The sequence below is a fragment of the Myotis nattereri genome, assembly GCF_964212035.1.
Source record: "Myotis nattereri genome assembly, chromosome: 12".
Classification (NCBI taxonomy): domain Eukaryota; kingdom Metazoa; phylum Chordata; class Mammalia; order Chiroptera; family Vespertilionidae; genus Myotis; species Myotis nattereri.
The window spans coordinates 64,297,934-64,317,137 of NC_138087.1; the positions used below are offsets into that span (position 1 = coordinate 64,297,934).

The window sequence follows — 19,204 nt, forward strand, 5'->3', positions numbered from 1 at the left end:
CAGGCAGTTGTCCGAGATATTTTAAATATTGACTCAGTCTCCATAGCTTTGAATTAGCTCTTTCATATACATCATTATATCCATCTTCTAGATGAGGAAGCAGAGACTAAGGAAAGTGAGGTGCTCGCCCAGGATGTCAGCCAGTAAGTGGCAGACTGCCGGACCCCCTGATGCTGGCTTGTTTGCACTGCCTCCTGCTGGTCAAAACAATCAGGAGACACTTGGCAGAAATCAGGTTGGGGGGCAGGAAAGGTATTTGGATTCTGACTTCTCTTTTTCCCTCCTTGTCAATTTTCTTATCTGCAACATAGAAAAAAAAAACCACACAATCCCTAATTGCTGTGAAAGGACTTTGTAAGCTCTTAAAGCATTACACAAATGTCTGCTATCATTATTATTATTATTATTATTATTATTATTATTATTAGGATCATCTGGGTTTTGTGGGAATCTGAGAACTCTCCTATGTGCCCAGGCGGCTTGTGATCCTTCACTCATTCACACAAAAACATACCATGCCTCTGAATGAGACTGCCCATTCTGAGGTGCCTGTACCATCTCAGCAACAAATCTGGTCTGCCTTGAACTCTGTGTTGCGATAGAGAGTTGCAATGAGGTTTCCCTGTGCTGTCAGCAGGCAGTTCTCCCTTGGCCTCAGGATCCAGAAATAATAGACAATGGTGGGACCACTCAGGGGTGGGGACACAGCTGAACAGGGTGATAGGTGGCAGCACCAATTCTGCACAAGCCAAACCACCAGGAAGAGGTGGATCGTTTGGGGTTTTTTTAAAATTATTATTTTGGAACACAGCGTACTACTATTTCTATATCCAAGGGTTCCCATTTCAAATGGCCAATCTGATCATCTCTTTGAGAGAGGTCTTCCATTCAAAACACAAGTAAAGGGTGTTATTCTTTGGGCCTGATGTGAAATGCTTTTGAGTTGTTTCCAAGAGCTTCTCTAATTTGGCTTCATTTCTGGCCCAGGCTGTGATCCCTATATGTGAATCCTTTTGTATCTAAGGTTCTTATTGGTAGGCTGTTGGCATGAGAAGAATTCCATTTTCCTTCTAGATTTGAAAACCCAGAAATAGACATCATTCTCCTTCGACTTCTCAATACACTAAACTGCTGTAAAACAGAATCGGTGTTGATAAGTCTATCAAGTTCATCAGAGAGAATATGTATAGCTTTATTTTTAGTTTCTAAAGTTTTTGCCTCAAACCCCCATGATAATGTAGTGTGTGTGACTTACTTACCTTCCCCAGGGCCTCAGTAGGACATTGGCTCACTCAGCTGCCTTAAGCCTGGTGTCCCAGAGCTCAAGGCAGGCAGGCTCATCCTCATTCCATCCTCACCTGGCCAGCACTGTACCCCAGATCAGCTACTTTCCACCCCTTTCATCTCCTGGCACACATAAACTAATTACTAAAATCCTGCGACACACCAAAACATACATTTTTTGCCAATCTGACAAAAAAAAAATATCATTTTTATTCATTCATACTGGATGACTATTGTTGTCGTTTCTTTATTTGATGACCTGAGGGCAAAGAGGTCAGTGCCCCTGACTAAATAGTCAGGTATTGCATTAAAAATTCTTGTGGCACACCAGTGTGCCGTGCTGCACGGGTTGAAAACTGCTACCCTCGACCATCACAGGGAGCAGAAATGGCTGGCTTCAGCTTTGCTTCCTCCCTTTCCCCAAGAAACAGAGCCGTCTGGCGTCTCTGCCAGTTGGGCAGTCACAGGGAAGAGGTCCAGAGAAAGGTGGGTGGAAGGAAAAGCTGAAGGTCTTGCTGACCTCATACAAACTCTAGCCACTGGTCTAGCTCCGTCTACTTTTACTTACAGTTTCACAATTTAGTGTCGCTCATTTTTCCCCCAGCCCAACCTGAGGGGCCATAGTAGTGCAAAAAGGTTGACTTGGAAAATCCGCAATGTCATTACAACATAAAAGTCAATCAGTGAAACCTCTTTTTGCTTCCCACACCTGTCCATGCCAAACACATCCTCCTCATCTCTTGCCTGGACAACGCCAATGGATCTTTTTGCTTTCATTCTGCACCTTTTACCCATCACCCATCCACATTTATTCTCCAGATGGCTGCCAGTGTGGTCTTTCTAGAACAAAGCTACTCTAAACACTCCCTTAAAACAAATAAACAGGCAGACAAACAAGAAACTTAAGTGCTTTCCTGTTGCCTGCAGGGTCAAATCTAAACTCACTTTGTCATTCAAGAGCCATTCCATCCTGGACTGCCCCCCCCCCCCCCCATCCCTCTCTTCCTATTATTCACAAGTAAAATAACCCAGTCCTACAGAGGGCCTCACTCACTCACTTGAACCTTCTTGCACATTTCTGCCTCAGAGCCCTTTTAGAAGGCCCCCAAGCCCTTCTCTGCCTCTAAGATCCTACTGAAATGTCTCAAACCCCTATATCCTGCCCTGCCCACTCCCTAAGCAGCGTTAGCCAAGCTCAGGTCTTTGCATCCCCGTAGCATTTTGGACTTCCAGTTTGAGCTCTACTGAGTGCTGCTTTGTAATTGTTTATACACCTACCTTCTCCATCAGATGATGACTTTACCAAAAGTAAAGCCTGGGCAACTATTACGATATTAGCTCAACACATGCTTGACAAGCAACTGATGAATGATCCAGAACATTTCAAACCTCTCTTCCAAGGCCCCAGAGACCCAGTGCTGTGGTTTTGGCTCTAACCACCCCTATTTTCATTTCAGGCCCGTTTCTCCCGTCCAGGTGCCTGATCTGTGAGCCTAGTCTACCTCCACCCAAAGCCCTGATTGCAGCCCCGGGCTCCTGAGGGGAAGGGGCAGGGCTCAGTGGCTGAGCCTCTGAGAACATGTGGGGGAACAATAGCAGGAAGCGACCAAGCGGGAAACAATCAGCAGGCACAGCCCTGCGGAGGAGCTTCCTGATTGGCTTGATTTGTTCGGAGCAGGAACTCTTAGAATAACTTGGGGATTATCCCAGTGGGATGACAAATTTCTCCAGTAAGGAGGAGCTGTTCCCTGGCCATGTCGTGCATGGAAAACATGATTAGGAAAATATAAATCCTAAGAGGAAGGTCCCTTTAGGAAGATCCGTATGGATTACCAAGCCTCCCAGCCCCTGCCACAGCTCCCGGGTCAGCCTATTTCTGAGTGTCTACTTCAGGCTCAATTGAACCGTCACCTGTGCCTTCCAGATAGATAGCATTCGCCCCTCTGGGGCTGAAAGGCCTGAGGAGCTGTTATCCTTTGGTGGCCTGTCCAGCAGCTCATGGGAGTCCAGGTGTCGGTCGCAGGTGGGGGTGCTCCCTTTCAGAACCACATCCCTGTGGATGGAGCACTGGCTGTGTCCAAAGGCACACTTGTAGGCACAGTGGGAGCCAAAGTAATACACCAGATACTCTCCGCTCTCACAGAGCAATGGCTTCCAGACCAGGTTTTGTTCTGTGCGGAGGCTGACCCGAGGCAAGGATGTTGTGGGAGGGTGGGCAGGGCTCCCAGTCAGCTCAGGCCTCCACCAGAGCAGGAACATTTGATCAAGATGTTGGGAAAGAAAGTTCTATGCTGGAAAGAGGAAATCCTGAAACCTTTGGAGTTGGGGGCAGTTTCATTTGCTATTGGAAGGAGGCAGCACAGGGCAGTCTAATGTCCCAGGTTCCAGCAACAGGCAAACCTGGGCTTACATCCCAGCTCTGCCCCTTGCTGCTGCTGGGTCACAAGACACTGGACTCTCACACCCTCAGGCCTGTCATCTATCAAGTGTGGATTATGGTAGCAGTTACTGCGCAGAGTTCAGAGTGACTGATGGTTACCAACCATTCAGCAGGTTGTCTAATGGTAAATGCTCAAGAAAGGTTAGCTATTTTTACCACTATGTTGTTGGACACTCAATAATTTTTTTACGAATGTCTCACTAAGGTATTAACTCCATCAGTCTCTCCTGAGCGACCTCTCACGTGGACAGTAAGCAAACATGTTATCCCCACGGTGGGCATTTGTAAGAGCTGTGGCTGCAGCTGTGTGGGTGCACATGCGCACACACAGAGGCTAATGGGAAAGTCGAGCTCAGCACAAAAGCTATCGCCGAGTGTTTAGGCACAAACAGTGAGTAAACTGTTTGGAAGAGGGGAATGCGCCACATAAACACTTTTCACAATTTTCACAATCAGTTATGCACACCGGATGCTTCCTGCATGAAGGGGCGAACGCAAAAGAGAATCATAGGGCGAAACAAAGTTAATGCTGAGACTCTCCATCATTCTGGCCCAGTTCCTGCATATCTGTGTCATCCACCTGTGGTTTTATTTAGGTGAGCCCCAGAGGAAATAGGAGCAGTGCGTTACACACACACACACACACACACACACACACACACACACACACGGGGTCAGGTGAAATTATATATTGGAGATATTTGGGGGAAAAAATGAAAAGCCTGGAAGACAGAGCAGTTACCTTTGACATTATCTGATCTGCGAGAAAGGAAGTGATACAAGCTTTTCACTAAGTCCAGAATTGCCATTCATTTGAATTTGTTGTTTTTTAAGAATCATATTTGACCTAAAGAATTGTGTCAAAGGGTCCATCTTGAGGCTCCTTCCAGCTGAGAAATAATTTATGCATTTACTCAATCAGGCAACACTCAGCCAACACTGCTTGGGAACTTTACCTGAGCAGGGTACCTTGCTAGAAGCAAGCTAGGTAGATGCTTTTGATGTCAAAGAGAGATAAAAAAGAGATGACTATTAACCTCAAGAGCTTTTAATTCCATTGATTAAAATACAATGGAATAAAATTGGTGATGAAATATATCCATGAGATATGGTAGCAAGGAGGAAGGGCAAGGTCTCAGGGATGACTTCCAGAATGAGACAGTACCTAAGCAGATTCTTAAAGAATGAGTAATAGTTACTCAGGAGGAGGGAAAGAGAGGGAACCGGGGCAACCCAGGCAGAGGGGGTGGTATGAGCAAAGGCATTGAGGCAAGAAAGAGTGCTCCGTGTGCAGGACCTACAAGGAACTCATTGTTGCTGGAGGTAAGTGAGAAGCTGAAAGTGTGTCAGATTAAGGAGTTTAAGGCATAGAGTCTGTGAAGGGTTTTCAGCAGGGGGGTGCAATTGTATAGGCACAATCTGGGTTTGAGGGTGATGAATCTGGGTAGAGGTAGAACAAGCAATTGATTAGAAGGTCGCTGTAGGCATTTAGGAGGAAGAAGGAGAGAGCCCATGCAGGGCTGAAGAGGAAGAGATGTGAAAGAAATCTGTGGGGCAACTGGGCAGGGCTTGGCGGGTAGTACATGTGTGTGGTGATTATCAGAGAGGAGCAAGTGGGAGGTCAAGATGATAACCCTGTTTCCATCTGAAGTACAATGGATTGGCAATGGTATCAAAAACTGAGCTAAAGAATGCCTGAGGGAGGAACAGCTTTATGCAGAAACATGAGTTTGGTCTTGCATATGTTGGGTTTGAAATACCTGTGGAGCATTAAGGGGGTGACATTGAAAATACAATTGTATATGGAAGCTGGAGTTCGGGGAAGAAATTGAATATCTAGGTTGGGTAGATGTCAGCATGTGGGTGGGAATTAAAGCACAAGACTGGGCATGATTTTCCAGGGATAACGTGTGGAACAAGAAGTGAACGGCCCTGGATAGTTGCTCAGTGGTTAGAGAATTGGCCCACACATGGAAGGATCGTGGGCTTGATTCCCAGTCAAGAGCACGTACCTGGGTTGCAGGTTCCATCCCTGGCCCCGGTAGGGACATGTGCAGGAGGCAACCAATCAGTGTGTCTCTTTTGTGGCAATGTTTCTCTTTTTCTCTCTCTCCCCCCTTCTTCCTTCCATTCTCTTAAAAAAATCATTGGGAAAAATATACTCGGGTGAGGGTTAAGAAAAGAAGGAAGAGGAGGAGAGCAGTGAACCAAATGAACATTTGACGAAATGATAGAAGAGAAGCCATGTGGAGAATATGGTGTCATGGGCTCCGAGGCAGAGGAGTGCTGCACAATGTTTTTAAAAATGAAGTCAGCTGATTCACACCGAAGGGTCTTCATTAGATTCGGCAGGTGTGGACTTTAACAAGACCGTATACAACAGAGTGGCGGGGCAGAAGGCAGAGTGGAATAAGCCGAGGGTGGTTGGGATGTGAGGATGTTGAGACAGCAAGAGGCGAGTGCTGTTGGGGAAATCTGGAAGAGAGATTCAACAGTAACTTGAACAGGATGCAGGTTCAAGAGAAGTTCACCTATTTTTAGTGTGAGGGACTTGATTCTTTTTATGGACTAAAAGGAAGGAGGCATCTTGGCGAAAGGTTGAAGCTATAGAGGAGAGGGCGAAATTGATAGAGTGCCATCCCAGAGGAATCTGCACAAGGTCAGGTGCACAGGTGGAGGCGCTGGCCTTCAGAAGCGTGCCTGAGTCGGAGGCTGGAGGTAAGAAGGCTGGATGAGACTTTTTCTCTTCCTATGAAAAGAGACATTTCTTGGGAAGAGTTTAAGCTACTGAGAAGTGTACTGTTTAAAGGAGATCATCTCACTGTCATGTAATCAAAATTCTTTATTTCTGATGAAACAGACTCAAACAAGAATCACACTCAAGGAATCAATGCTCAGTGTAAGCCCAGAAATCATTTCCGTAGCAGAAATCAACCTGCCCAAATTCTGAGCCACATGATTCCAGATGGAATAAATACACAAGAGGAGGAGGGAGGCTGCTTGCCAGGGGCCAAGGAAAATTTATGGAGAGAGAAATTTTCACTCATCTATATTCAGGATTAAATTTGATTAAACCAACATTATTAATGAAAATGTTACTATGTCCTAGCTGTATATTTAGATAAAGCAATAAATCAATCTAATATCAATGTTGTTGTTTTTTCTCAAGAGGTATATAAATTAGTATATTTTGAGGGAAATTAGCAAAACCAAGCCAAGATTTGAAAAATTATACTTAATATCGCCACTTCCAAGCTAGTTTGACTATAGAATCCTTTAAAAGTGTGTTCTTGCTTTACCTTGCTTTTCATTCTTTCAGCAAATATGTACAGGGAGGAATCCAAGGTACAGTGAATAAAATACAATATTTTATCTGTACTTGGGAGAGAGGTAGTAAGGTTGGGGGGATAAACACATTTCCAATACTCTGGTGCCAGGTGGGGTGTCCCCGGTACCAAGAGGGCTGAAGGTGCTGTGGGGATTTGGATGGGGACTGAACACATTAGGTTGAGGGGACTTAAGGGAAACTGTTTTACTAAAGAGACAGAGCTGGGTTTGGTCTTTGTCATTAGGTGTATTTTCAGTAGATGGAGTTGGCAGTGGGCAGTCATTCCCGGTTTTCTCACGGAGTGCGAGTAATCTGTTTTGGCTGGAACACGGGAAGGTGTAGGGCTGGGACGGGGTTGGAGCAGAGCATGGAGGGTGTGAACTTCCAGCCTGAGTAGTTTGATGAAATTCGGGAAGGAGGTGGTGGAGACAAGGGAAAGGATATGAGCTGTATTTTAGTAAATCTTGAAGGGACTGTTCTCTTCTCTGGCCACATTTCTGTCAGTGATGACGTAGAAAAGAAATGAAATGAGCTTGAGTTTCCACTGATACCTTACAGTCAAGGAAGGCCCTATTCTTTCATAAGGAGAAGTGGAAATCCTCTGTTTATTTAAGGGCCGTTAACCTTTTCTCACAGTAAGATACCCAATGATCTGCAGTGATTCCAGATACACTCATCTAAATAAACGGAAGCTGTTTCCTTGCAAGTTGAATCACAAATGAAAAATATTTGGGGAGCACCATAGAAACAAATGCACTGTCTCCCTGAAATATGGAAAGTGACTTTTGTAGCATCTACTTGTGTGGAAACAAACATTATTCTTCCCAAATACTTTACCTGGGATATAGAAACAGAGATATTAAGACAAGATAGAGAGATATAATGAGAAAGAAGGCTAAGTATTCGAATAATGCAATGAGGGGTCAGAAAATGGCCCCACTAACATATAACCTACTCAGTCACGTTCTTCTTGCCACCTTGTATCAGTTGGAAATTGGATTCACCTGTGATTACAACAGCAGCTTAAATTCATAACAAGAAATCTGGAGCCCATGATCCAGAGGGGTACAGTCCTTCCAGGATGCCATCCAGACCCAGACAGATTCTCTCCTCCTGCGTACTCAGCCATGCTTAGTGTACTCTTGCCCCTGTGGACACAAGCTCACTGCTCCACCTTCAGCATCATAGTCCCTATGGCAGGCAGAGTAATGGACTCCAGAGATGTCCACATTCTAATCCTCAGAGGCTGTGAATACTGGCAAAGGGGAATTAATGTTACAGATGGCATTAACGTCTCCAAATAGCTGACTTCAAAATAGGGAAGTTGTTGCCCTGGATTATCTGGGTCGGCCCAATGTTATCATAAGGATCATTCACAGTGGAAGAGGGAGGCAGCAGAAGAGTCAGAGGGAGATGGGACTGGGGAAGAACAGTTAGAGAGTTCCACCATTCCTGGCCTTGAATATGGAGGAAGGGGGACCATGAAGCAAGGAATGTGGGTGGCCTCTGGGAGCTAGAAAAGCAAGGAGACAGATTCCCTCCTAGAGGCTTCCAAAGGGAGCACAACTCTACCAACTCCTTGATTATAGTCTGGGGACACCCATGTCAGTCTTCTGACCCACAGACATGGAAGATAGTAAGTTTATATTGTTGTAAGCCCTATATTTGTGGCCGTTGTTATGGCAGCAATTGGAAACTAATACATCGCTCTCGCACCAGGTCCCTGCAGGCAGGAAGGAGGGGAAGGACAAGGCACCATAGGCCACTGATGTCAGCCCTCCTCCTTTAAGGAGCTTTCCCAGAAGTCTCCCCCAACAGTTTCTACTTACATCTCACTGGTCAGAGCTGCCCTGTGGCCACCCTTCTCTGCAGTGGAAGCTGGGATGGGTACATTTTCAGCTGAGCCCGTTGCTACCCCGAACAAAATGCGGATTCTGTTAGCATGGAGGAAAGGGAGGATAGATACTGGGCAGGCAGGCAGATTGGCCGGAGTCCAGCCACACATCCACAACACATTGTTCTTTCCTTTACGACGGCCGTGTTTGGGTGTCATCAAATTTATGTGTTTACCTGGCTGTTCTCCTCACTTGACCGAGAGTGCTCAAGCGCAGACACTGTGGCTGATTTGGGTCTCTGTCCCTGATGCTCAACCCAGGGACTGATAGAGAGAGGCGTTTGCAAACAGTTGGACGGATGAATGCATAAATGGATTTTGAAATGAGAGAATGATCGATGCTCTTCCCAGAGCCATAGACTCTTTGTATTTCCTGTGCGGATGGTCTGTTTGGGTTAGAGAGACTCTATAAGACCCTTCGGCCATGCTTGCAACTTCAGCTCCAGGAACCTAAACCTACACAGCTGCACTGTGTCACCTTTCCTGACCGCCTGTTACAGTCTGCTTTTCGCTCTGAAGAAACTGAGCGAGCTGGTCAGAGGCACTTATGTGCACCTGTCTCTGCCTAAAGCTTGTGTATAAATTACACTTCCTGCCCGTTCTTTATTTTTAGCTCGGCAATATCCTACTTGGCTCCTCCAGGGAAGACTGCATTCGATTTCAGTCATGAAACTGCGAAACAGTGGCATTTCCAGCCCGGCTGGGATGACTCTTACTAACCCTAACACTGTTTCTTGGGATGCTCCTCGGCCCCAAGGACTCAATTTTCCCAAAGAAACACAGCGGCCTGGGCCATCCAGCGCCCAAGGACCTGGCCCAAGCCCACATGCGCATTTGCGGAGAAATTTGCTACTTGGTCTGACTTGCTTAGACTTACATACGCTGTCGCTTTCCCGCATTCATTTCCTTTGGGTGAAACTTAGTTGTTCTTATCTCCAAAGTCTAGTTTCGTTGCTTTTTCTCTCTCTCTCTCTCTCTCCCTCCCTGTTCCTTCTCAGTTACCTACTATCATGACCCAAATCTTCATCACCTGAACTATATAGCTGAGAGCCCTGAAACCCATAGTGCCAGGGGCAGGCTGCAGGGACAGTCGGCCAGCCAGTGGGCACCAGGTCACTGAGAATTCTTAACCACTCGGGCTGCTTCACCGGCAGAAGCAAGTTATTTGGAGTTAGCCTTTTATTTATTTATTTTTTAAGCCAGCCATTTTTTACATGATCTTGTCTATTTTAGAATGCCTACCTCCAAGTCCAGCCAAACAATCTTCATGAATATTGGTAGAATTGCTTGCATATCGGTGGAGTTACCCTTTAACTCCTCACTTGACACAGGGTAGTGGAGGCCCTGGCTCCTTTCCGAGGCCATAGCCTGTGAAAGGATGCTTTCTTAGCAGCAGGCCAAAGGAGGTATTTAAAAAATTTTTTAATTTTTTATGTTTTAATCCTCACCCAAGGAGTGAGGATATTTTCCCCACATTGATTTCTAGAGAGAGTGGAAGGGAGCGAGAGTGAGAGAGGAGAGAGAAACATCATGTGAGAGAGACACATCATTGATTGACTCCACTACTGTCCCCCACTGGGGGGGTGAGGGTGTCGAACCTGCAACTCAGTTACATGCCCTTGACAGGGAATCAAACCCAAAATCCTCCTGTTCGCCCTGGCTGGTTTGGCTCAGTGGATAGAGTGTTGGCCTGCGGAACAAAGGGTCCCGGGTTCGATTCTAGTCAAGGGCACATGCCCAGGATTGCAGGCTCTATCCCCAGTTAGGGGCGGACAGGAGGCAGCCAGTTCTCTCTCATCATTGATGTTTCTCTCTCTCTCCCTCTCCCTTCCTCTATGAAATCAATAAAGATATATTTTTTTTAAAAAATCCTCCTGTTCGCAGGCCAATGCTCTAACCACTGAACTTGCCGGCCAGGGCAAGGCATTTTTAAAAAGCAATTTATTGTTTTTATTCTGCTTAAAGAATACATTATTTTTTTTAATTGGGAACATGTTAAACAAAATTAAAATCACCGAATTTTTTCTTTTACGAATTTTTTTTTTAATTTTTAGAGAGAGAAACATCTACATGAGAGAGAAACATCCATTGGTCGCCTCCCACACACACAAAATCTCATCCATCCAGAGGCGGTTTTTCTGATGCCTAGGAAAGAAACAGAAAAGGCCTCAGCGGGATACAGTGCATCCCTAGATAAATCCATGCCTGTGTCTTGGCGTTCCTCAGCCCTCAGAAGACCTCACTCTGAACTGTTTCGGTCTTAGTCTAACAGACTTGGTTAGCTGGTTTCCTGCAGCAGATAGAAGATCGGGGGGGAGGAGGAGAAGGGAGAGGACTAGTACAGGCAGGCACAGACCCGCAGCAAAGCTTCTAGCATGACAGAGGGGAAAGAGACCAAAAGAAAAATTGAATGAATGAGTTAACAAATAAATTCAGACCAAACAATTCAGGAAGCACAATAGTCTATAGTCCTTTCGGCGGGGACATCCTTCCCTCATGACCCCAAAGGCGTTGCTACATAATGGTGCCACCCCAGTATGCCAACATACTCAATGTTTAACAGGCAGGAAAATGGGAGATGCTGTACAGCCCATATGGTAAGAGTTTGGCACAATGGCCGGGAGCAGGGTCTGGAGTTAGACATCCTGGCTTGAATCCTGCTTTGAGGCTGTGCAATAGCAAACTAGTCCCTTGTCAAGCCTTAATGATCTCATCTGTAAAATGGGGATTCCTTACTCCTAGGGTCATTGGGAAGGTAAAATAAAATAAGCCATGTGAATTCTTAGCTCAATTCCTGGCACAGACTTACTGCTCAATAAACGTTAATTTATTACGATCATTTCATTGAAAGAGTACAGCTGCTGAGACTTCCCCCAATCATAACTGTTGCTGCTGTTCTGAAATATTCCCAGAGTCTCCAGGCAATGCTGAAATTTCCCTTTCAGGAAATATATATATAGGATGGCTGTGAAAACTGAGGAAAGTTCCAGAAGAGTAGGGTTTACTGTATCAGTCCAATTCATCTCCTCTCTTTCGGGTGGTAGAGGGAGATGACCGCAGGCTCTCCGGGGTACTGGCCACCAGCCATTTCTTGGCAGCATATTTCCTTTGATTAAGATTGGCTCTTTCTTTCATTTTTATTATTTTTTATGTGTTCTTATTGGTTTTGAGAGAGAGAGGAAGGGGGAGGGATAGAAAGATAGAAATAAAGATGAGAGAGAAACATGAATCAGCTGCCTCCCGCACGCCGCCTACTGGGGATCGAGCCCACAACCCAGGCATGTGCCCTGACCGAGAATCAAACCGGTGACCTCTTGGTTCATGGGTTGATGCTCAACCACGGAGCCACACCAGCCGGGCAGAGTAAGATTGGCACTTCACACTTTGGCTAACCTGATAGGAGAGCAATTACTCCGAGATAACTGGGAGAATCTGAAGCTGTTTGCCTTCAGCTCTTCTGTCCTCTGCTATGTAAAAATATCTACCTCCAAATGAACACGTGGGTGTTGAGCATGTCGCAAAGCGTTTTTGCAAAGTGGTGGCCCTGAACTAGCGGCAGCAGCGCTGGGTTGCTTTTCTTGGGCCAACGTGTGCTCAGTGGCAACGCCGAAAACACAGGATGCTCTGTGATGTAAAAGCTTGGCCTGGGACCTCAGCGTAAGGTAAAACGGGGACTGGCAGGATGCCCTCTCCACCCCCAGGAAGTTGCTGCTCTCTGGCCCTGGGGTGGCAGGACAATACAGTAACCCGTCCTCTGTTTGTGTGTTTTCCAGGCTGGAGCAGGAAATACAAGCGCTAGAAAGTGAGGAGTCCCAGATATCCGCCAAAGAGCAAATCATCCTAGAGAAACTAAAGGAGACGGAAAAATCCTTCAAGGACTTTCAGAAGGTGAAGGAAACATGCGATTTCTCTAAACTATAGCCACGGGGAAGTGAGCTCCAGGGAAACGGTGCCAATGGGAGGAAAGGCCAGTTGGTGCTGATGAGAAGGCTGAGCCCCACGCTCTGGACACGAGGGCCAGATGTGCGAGGACAGGGCCAGCTCTGACGCTGAGGGTGGCCTGTCTTCTGGGACCACCTGGCCTGCGGGGGAGGCAGGGAGACTCATTCAATATTAACCCCATCTCCTACTCTCCATACATCTAATGCCTGAGAAGTCACCTTCTGCTGGACTCTAGAATCCTAAAACCAATTCTTATGAAGCAGATTAAACATGCTCCCATCGCTTTAGTTTAAGTGTTTCCTTTATAAAAAGGCCAGAGGCAAAACCATATCCAATAGACAGGAATCGGAAAAACGAAGTGTAAATATATGAAATTTCACTGTATATGAAAACAGTCAGTGCCGTGCAGCAAGGAGGTGAGAATCCAGAGAGCCAGGAGGCTCTGTCTCAGGACCTTCCCTCCTTTCCGTAACCCTGTTTCCTCAGGCCCCTCGGCTACAGGAAAGGAATCTAAACAAATTAATTTTCCGATTGGATTTTCTGATATTACTTCTTCAATACAACCAAGGGTATTGGCTGGATAATCAAAAGCAATCTCGACTGGGAGGAATTCGGTTGAAGATGGGGATGGCAAATCTTTCCCTTAAATTTCAGGATCCCAAACACATTTCCCAGAAGAGCAGAGAGCATTGGGTTTGCCCATCACAGTCAAAATCTGGGCCTGGCCTGGGGGACAAAGACAGGTTACATGGAGGAGGGGTTATCTTCTCGCATATGTAGTAACTCTCTGCCCTGCTTTTGTTTCCACAGAGCTTCTCCAGTGCGGATGGAGGTAAGTGTAAGCGCTCTCTGCCCCATCTGTAGATGAATGTTTCCCTCCTGGTCAGCTTAGCTTCATTAACACAGGCTCGCAGACGACGTGGTGTGTCGGTGTGTAAGGGCATCAGAAAGAGAGTGGCACCTTTCCCAGGGTGCCGAGGAGGCCCACGTCCGGAGCCTTCTCTGCCTTCTTCGGGGACTATCTCTCAATTCGCTGTTTCTAGCTTATACAGCTGGCCTGGCTCTCCTCCTTCCCATTCGTTCCCAGGAGTCCACTGCTTGGACTTTTCTTGAAAGATGCTCGGCAAAGACTGTTAACATCAGGACCAGATCTCAGGCAGGAAGGAGCTCATCTGTGCTGGTGGGTAGGTCTCCAGGTCACCACACATTGCACATCGGAAGGCTCTTACCTGGTGTTTCTGATTTTTCTTTGATTCGGCAACTGCAGTTTCTACAGCTTCCAGGGAGGTGGGGTTGGGCAGAACTCTTCTCCCTGGGGGCGGGAAGAGGGTGGGACATGAGATGTGGGAGCAAGGCCCTGGCTTCCTGCCCCCCATCCTGGCAGGAGGGGGCCTTCTCTTCTCTTTTCCCTTCCTTGCCTCTGCCTCCGCTCTCCTTCCGTAGGACTGTGTCGATGAACTTGGGGTTGTGAGCTTCTCATTCTTAATCTTGCTCCCCAAATTGTTAGCTATGAACTTAGGAAACCCACTCGATTCCCACTTTCGCTCTGGCCCTCAGCTAGACCTGTTTCGAAATGTGGGACTTGTGGGAAGAATCAGATCCATCTGCTCATCTGGTTCTCTTTTTTTTTTTTTAATTCTTTATTGTTTAAAGTATTACATGAGTCCCCTTTTTCCCCCATTGACCTCTCCCCTGCCACCCCCACCCCCAAGCACAAGCCCTCACCCCCATACTGTCTGTGCCGATTGGTTTTGCTCATATGCATGCATACAAGTCCTTTGGTTGATCTCTCATCTGGTTCTTATAGAGTCAACCTCTACACTAGGAAGAGAATCAGGAGCCAGAATAGGAGTTGGCATCAGTGTTTGCCCAATGTCACCTGGAAATATATGGGGAAAGGGGTGGGTCATGTATTTCTCTGGATGAGCAAAGAACCTTGCACTAAGGATAATTCTGACTTCAGAAACAAAACGTACTGGGTTTTTGGTTCCCCCAATCCCCCTCCAAGCAAGTAAAAGGAGAGGACCTGGATTCGGGCCGGCCAGGTGATCTTTGGGAAGGTATTAAATCAAATCTCACTCTCCCAGTGCATGTGGCAGAGACAGGTCAGGGCTGAGCCAGCAGAGACTCCAGGAGAACCTATGACAGTTCTAGAATGTTCTCTAGGGTGTGGCCAAATTGGGGCTCTTGTTCTGTGCTTTGGAGGTAGAGCATGGTCTGAGGATGTGACCTTTCCTGTTTGGGGGAATTGCAGGGGCAGCATGGGAAAAATAGTGGTTTCCCGGGTGCCAGGGAAGACCAGAGGCAGAGTACATGGCTAGCAGGAGTGCAGTAAGTGTCAGCTGGGATGGGGCTTGGGACATTGAACCCTAGACACCCCTATACCAGAAGCGTGCACACTGACCTTTTATGTATTTCTCTTTCTCTCTCTCTCTCTCTCTCTCTCTCTCTCTCTCTCTCTCTCTCTCTCCTCAAACCAGGACCTTTCCTGGAATTCTCTCTCTTATTAGGGAAGGGGAAGAGCCTGCATGTCATGTCCGTGGAAGCCTCTGTGGGCCACAGAGACCCACATATTCCATGACATGTTAATAAGCAAAAATGAAGCCTCATTATACACTCTTGCCACTGTCTTTTTCCTTCTCACTGAACTTCTCTTGTCTTTCCTGCGCTACTTCCCACTATTGTCATCTGGTCACCCAAGCATTTCCGAGAGGGGTGAGAAACCTGAGAGCTTGCGGAGAAATTGCCTTTAGGACTCTGTCCTCTGTCGCTTTTTGACAAGATAGGTGACCTCAGAGTTAAGAGGATGTAAAGTTTTAGGGATCCCAATAAATGGCCTTACCTGTCACCCTGGGTTATGATTCCTGCCACCTCTGGTTCTAACTTAGTCAGGGGATTGGGGGTACTTTTCATCACACCACGTCTACTGGCAACGAAAAGTGTGAAGGAGGAAACACATCCTTCCAAGAATGTGGCCAACGTTCAGGTCACTCTGTGGTCTGAGGGTAAACACTGGGGTACATCCAGGGAAGGGATTGTGAGGCGTCTGATTATTTTCTGTCTTTCATTCCCAAGGCCCCTTTGACTTCAGAGTTGCTAAGACCCTCTTAGAATCCGTCAACTGTTGTTGCTCAAGAACTAACACAAAATGATTGGAGGCTAATAATACCTTAATAAAAATACCCAACTTCTGAAACACGCTGGTTACAGAATCCAAGGCCAGCCAGATTATATAACTAACTGTACAAGGACTACAGATAATTAGCAAGAGCAGCCTGAGTGGAATGAGGTGCCAAGGAAATGGCTGTGGGTGTTTGCGGGTGTCATGACCCCACTTCAGGCACCCTGTGACTGCCTCCCTCCACCCCCCCCCCACCCTTGCATGCCAGAGGAAATGAGGGTTCTGTACCGTCGGACCACCCATGGCTTTGACCACATGGTAGCCCTGGTAGTCAAGAGCAATGTATTCTAGTCATGAGTAGAATTTCCCAGCCATATACATTCTGAACCCTCCTTACTTCTTCCTCCCCCACCCCATCTGCACACTTGTTATATAGTGGCATCTTCATCAATTGGACGGGTGGTTTTTACTGTCTTAAGTAGACGCCGTGTCTTGTGTAACTATAAATTGCATACAGTATGTTTCTTTACCCACAGAGGAGCTGGTGTGAAACCCTGGATGGGAACCGGCAAGAGAAATATGCCCTGGCCCCACCTCAGCCCTTGCTGTATGACACTGGTGTGTGAGCAGTCCATGAGTTCTCACCTGGTCTTAATGTCTTGAGCCTGCACCTCATTTAAATGCAGGAAGTCAGGTTTACTGAGATCCCCATCCACAGATTTCTGGAAGCCACAAGTTCTATAGATCTGCGCTGGTCATCTCTTGTGCCCTAAATTGGCCCTCTCACCCCAGATTGCTGCTCCATTCTTCCCATGGATCATGGTTAACAATCTACCCTACCCAGTCAGGACCAGCTGCTGCTCTCCTTGGTCCTGCCTTGTGCTGGTTTGGGGCCCAGACCCCTCCCACAGCTCCCCACAGTGAGAGTAAGGTCTGCAACCCAAGTTCAGGAATACTGGCAGGGCAGCTCAACATAGAAAATAATGTGCAACTTCAGACATGTGGCTACCCCCAGAGGCTAAGCTCAAATCCAAGCCCATGTTCATGAGGTGCCCCGGGTGGCATTATGGCCATCTCCCAGCCCACTGTCATCTCTATGGCCCAACTTCCTTCCTTGCAGTCAAGGGTCTTCAACCATGTCTGCCTGGCCCAGGGTCCAAGCTCCAGCATCCATAGGCCCCAGAGAGAGTCAGTAACCTGAGCCTCACTCCCATCACAGGCCTGCATACTCCTGATTTCCTGTTCCTTCTCCCCAAGTGGTTGATGTGGAAAAACCCATTCTCTTAGAGAAACTCCGCTCCATCCCCACTCACAGAGTGTGCTCTTTGCACTAAGAACCAAGTGGTCCAATATCCATACATTCGGGATTGTCAGACTCACACATGAGTCAGCAATGGTCTAGACCAGCGAGTTTCGACCTTTCTCATCTCACGGCACACACACACTAATTACTAAAATTCTGCGGCACACCAAAAAATATGTTGTATATTTTGCCAGTCTGACAAAAACATAGATATAATTTTGATTCATTCATACTGGGCGACTATTGTTGTGTTGGCTGTTGTCATTTTTTAATTTGACAATCTAAGGGAAAAAAGGTCTGGGCCCTTGTCTAAATAGTCAGGTATTGCATGATTTAAATGTTCCTGTGGCACACGGGTTGCAAATCATTGGTATACTCTGTATAGACCTAAACTAATCCTATTCCTAATGCAGTGTCTGTTTGCAATCCTCTCCACCATGAAATTACAAAAAGAAAAAAGAAGCCTGCTAAAACCAACAGGGACACAGGGCACGGGGACGCAGAATATAGGGGAAGCCATGTGAGGATAAGAGCCTGCTTTTGGACATGTTGAGTTTGAGGTGATTGTGAGATGTTCAGTGGACGTAGGCAGTAAGCAGATGTAATTATTGGTAAGTGATTGGCATCCCAGGGTCTGGGATATGGTTATGACACAGGAAGAAATCACATCACTCCACTTTTCCACTTCTCTCTGGGGCACACACAGATTCCTCCCCTTGTCTCACCCCAGTGGCCTCCTCCTCTCCTCTGACACTTCGGCACCTGCTGAGGTTCATGCCTGCCAGGGTCTCACCTCCCGGAAGAGGCTTGTCAAGGTCTTTTTCCCAAACGGAGCTGGTCTCCCTTTTTTGCCCCATTTCCTGCAACTGAGCTATTGGTGAGCTCACTGGGTGTTGTTACTTGGACTCTTAGGGTTTTCTGGCTAAAACACCAGTTGAAGTATTGAAAACATGGGATAGATTCTAGAATTTTTTTAAAATGCATATAAAACTGGTCTTCTGAATGAATCCGGCACATCAGGCTGTATTTCCGGTTCAGGGAATGAGCCCCAGATCTACTTTTCATTACTGTTGAGTGCACATTGCTAGTGTGATGGCCCATATTTGGTCAATCCCAGCAAGTTGATAATGGCTCTCCCCGGCCCATCTCATTCCCCCCACCCTGAACTCATTGTATTCTTAGAATCTAGAGCTTTCCGATGACTCTTTTAATACATAGAGCAGTCCTGGGCTTGAGCTCTCTGGCCAGGATCCCTCCTGCCTCAGCTACTCTGCTGAATACCAGCCACTGGGCAAATGCCTCTCTTTGTTCACCCTGATCCTCTCACCCAGCACCCGCCTCGGAGCCCCATTATGTAGGGCAGACAAGCTGCTGTCTCGGCAGTGCACCCACTGGGCCTCCCGACACTGTGCCTAATTGTATTCCCTGTTCTCTGCTACCAGATGCAGTAAACTGCATTTCCTCCCAGCTCCCCAACCTGCCAATCCTCTATTCACGAACAGCAGAACCGTCACCTGGGCAGGACGGGACCAGCAGAGCAGCTGGTAAGTCCTGGGGAGCGATTTGGTTTTGATGCCAGGACTGGCCCTGGGGCTTGCGTTTCTCTGCACTTTACTAATGAGGGGTGCCCAGGTATTCTCGCAGAGAGGGACCCTGTCCTCAGCCCAGCCTCAGACATAGAATTTGCAGTGGCCGCACAGGGTCGGCACTGGGTCCCAAAGACTGACTGGGGACGGAATGGGAGGGAATATTGAGGCTATAGAGTGTTTTCCCTCCCGCTTCAGAGGAGTCTGTGGCTTGAGTTTGTGGTTTTTATGTCTTTTTTACAAAGTTAATCTGTACCCTGCCTCCAGGGATTTTTATTTTCCATGTTGAAATACACCCGATCAAAT

General features: G+C 47.0%; 1 protein-coding gene across 4 annotated transcripts in view; it reads left to right on the forward strand.

Annotated features, from left to right (window-relative positions):
• PALM2AKAP2 (PALM2 and AKAP2 fusion) overlaps positions 1–19,204 on the forward strand; it is a 225,707-nt gene that overhangs the window by 190,917 nt on the left and 15,586 nt on the right. For 2 of the 4 annotated variants that reach the window (XM_081103469.1, XM_081103467.1), the window contains 3 exons: positions 12,720–12,834; positions 13,699–13,720; positions 18,755–18,856. In XM_081103469.1, coding sequence (XP_080959595.1) covers positions 12,720–12,834; positions 13,699–13,720; positions 18,755–18,856 — 239 coding nt within the window. The remainder of the gene's footprint in view (positions 1–12,719; positions 12,835–13,698; positions 13,721–18,754; positions 18,857–19,204) is intronic. The other 2 variants (XM_081103470.1, XM_081103468.1) reach the window with 1 other exon arrangement.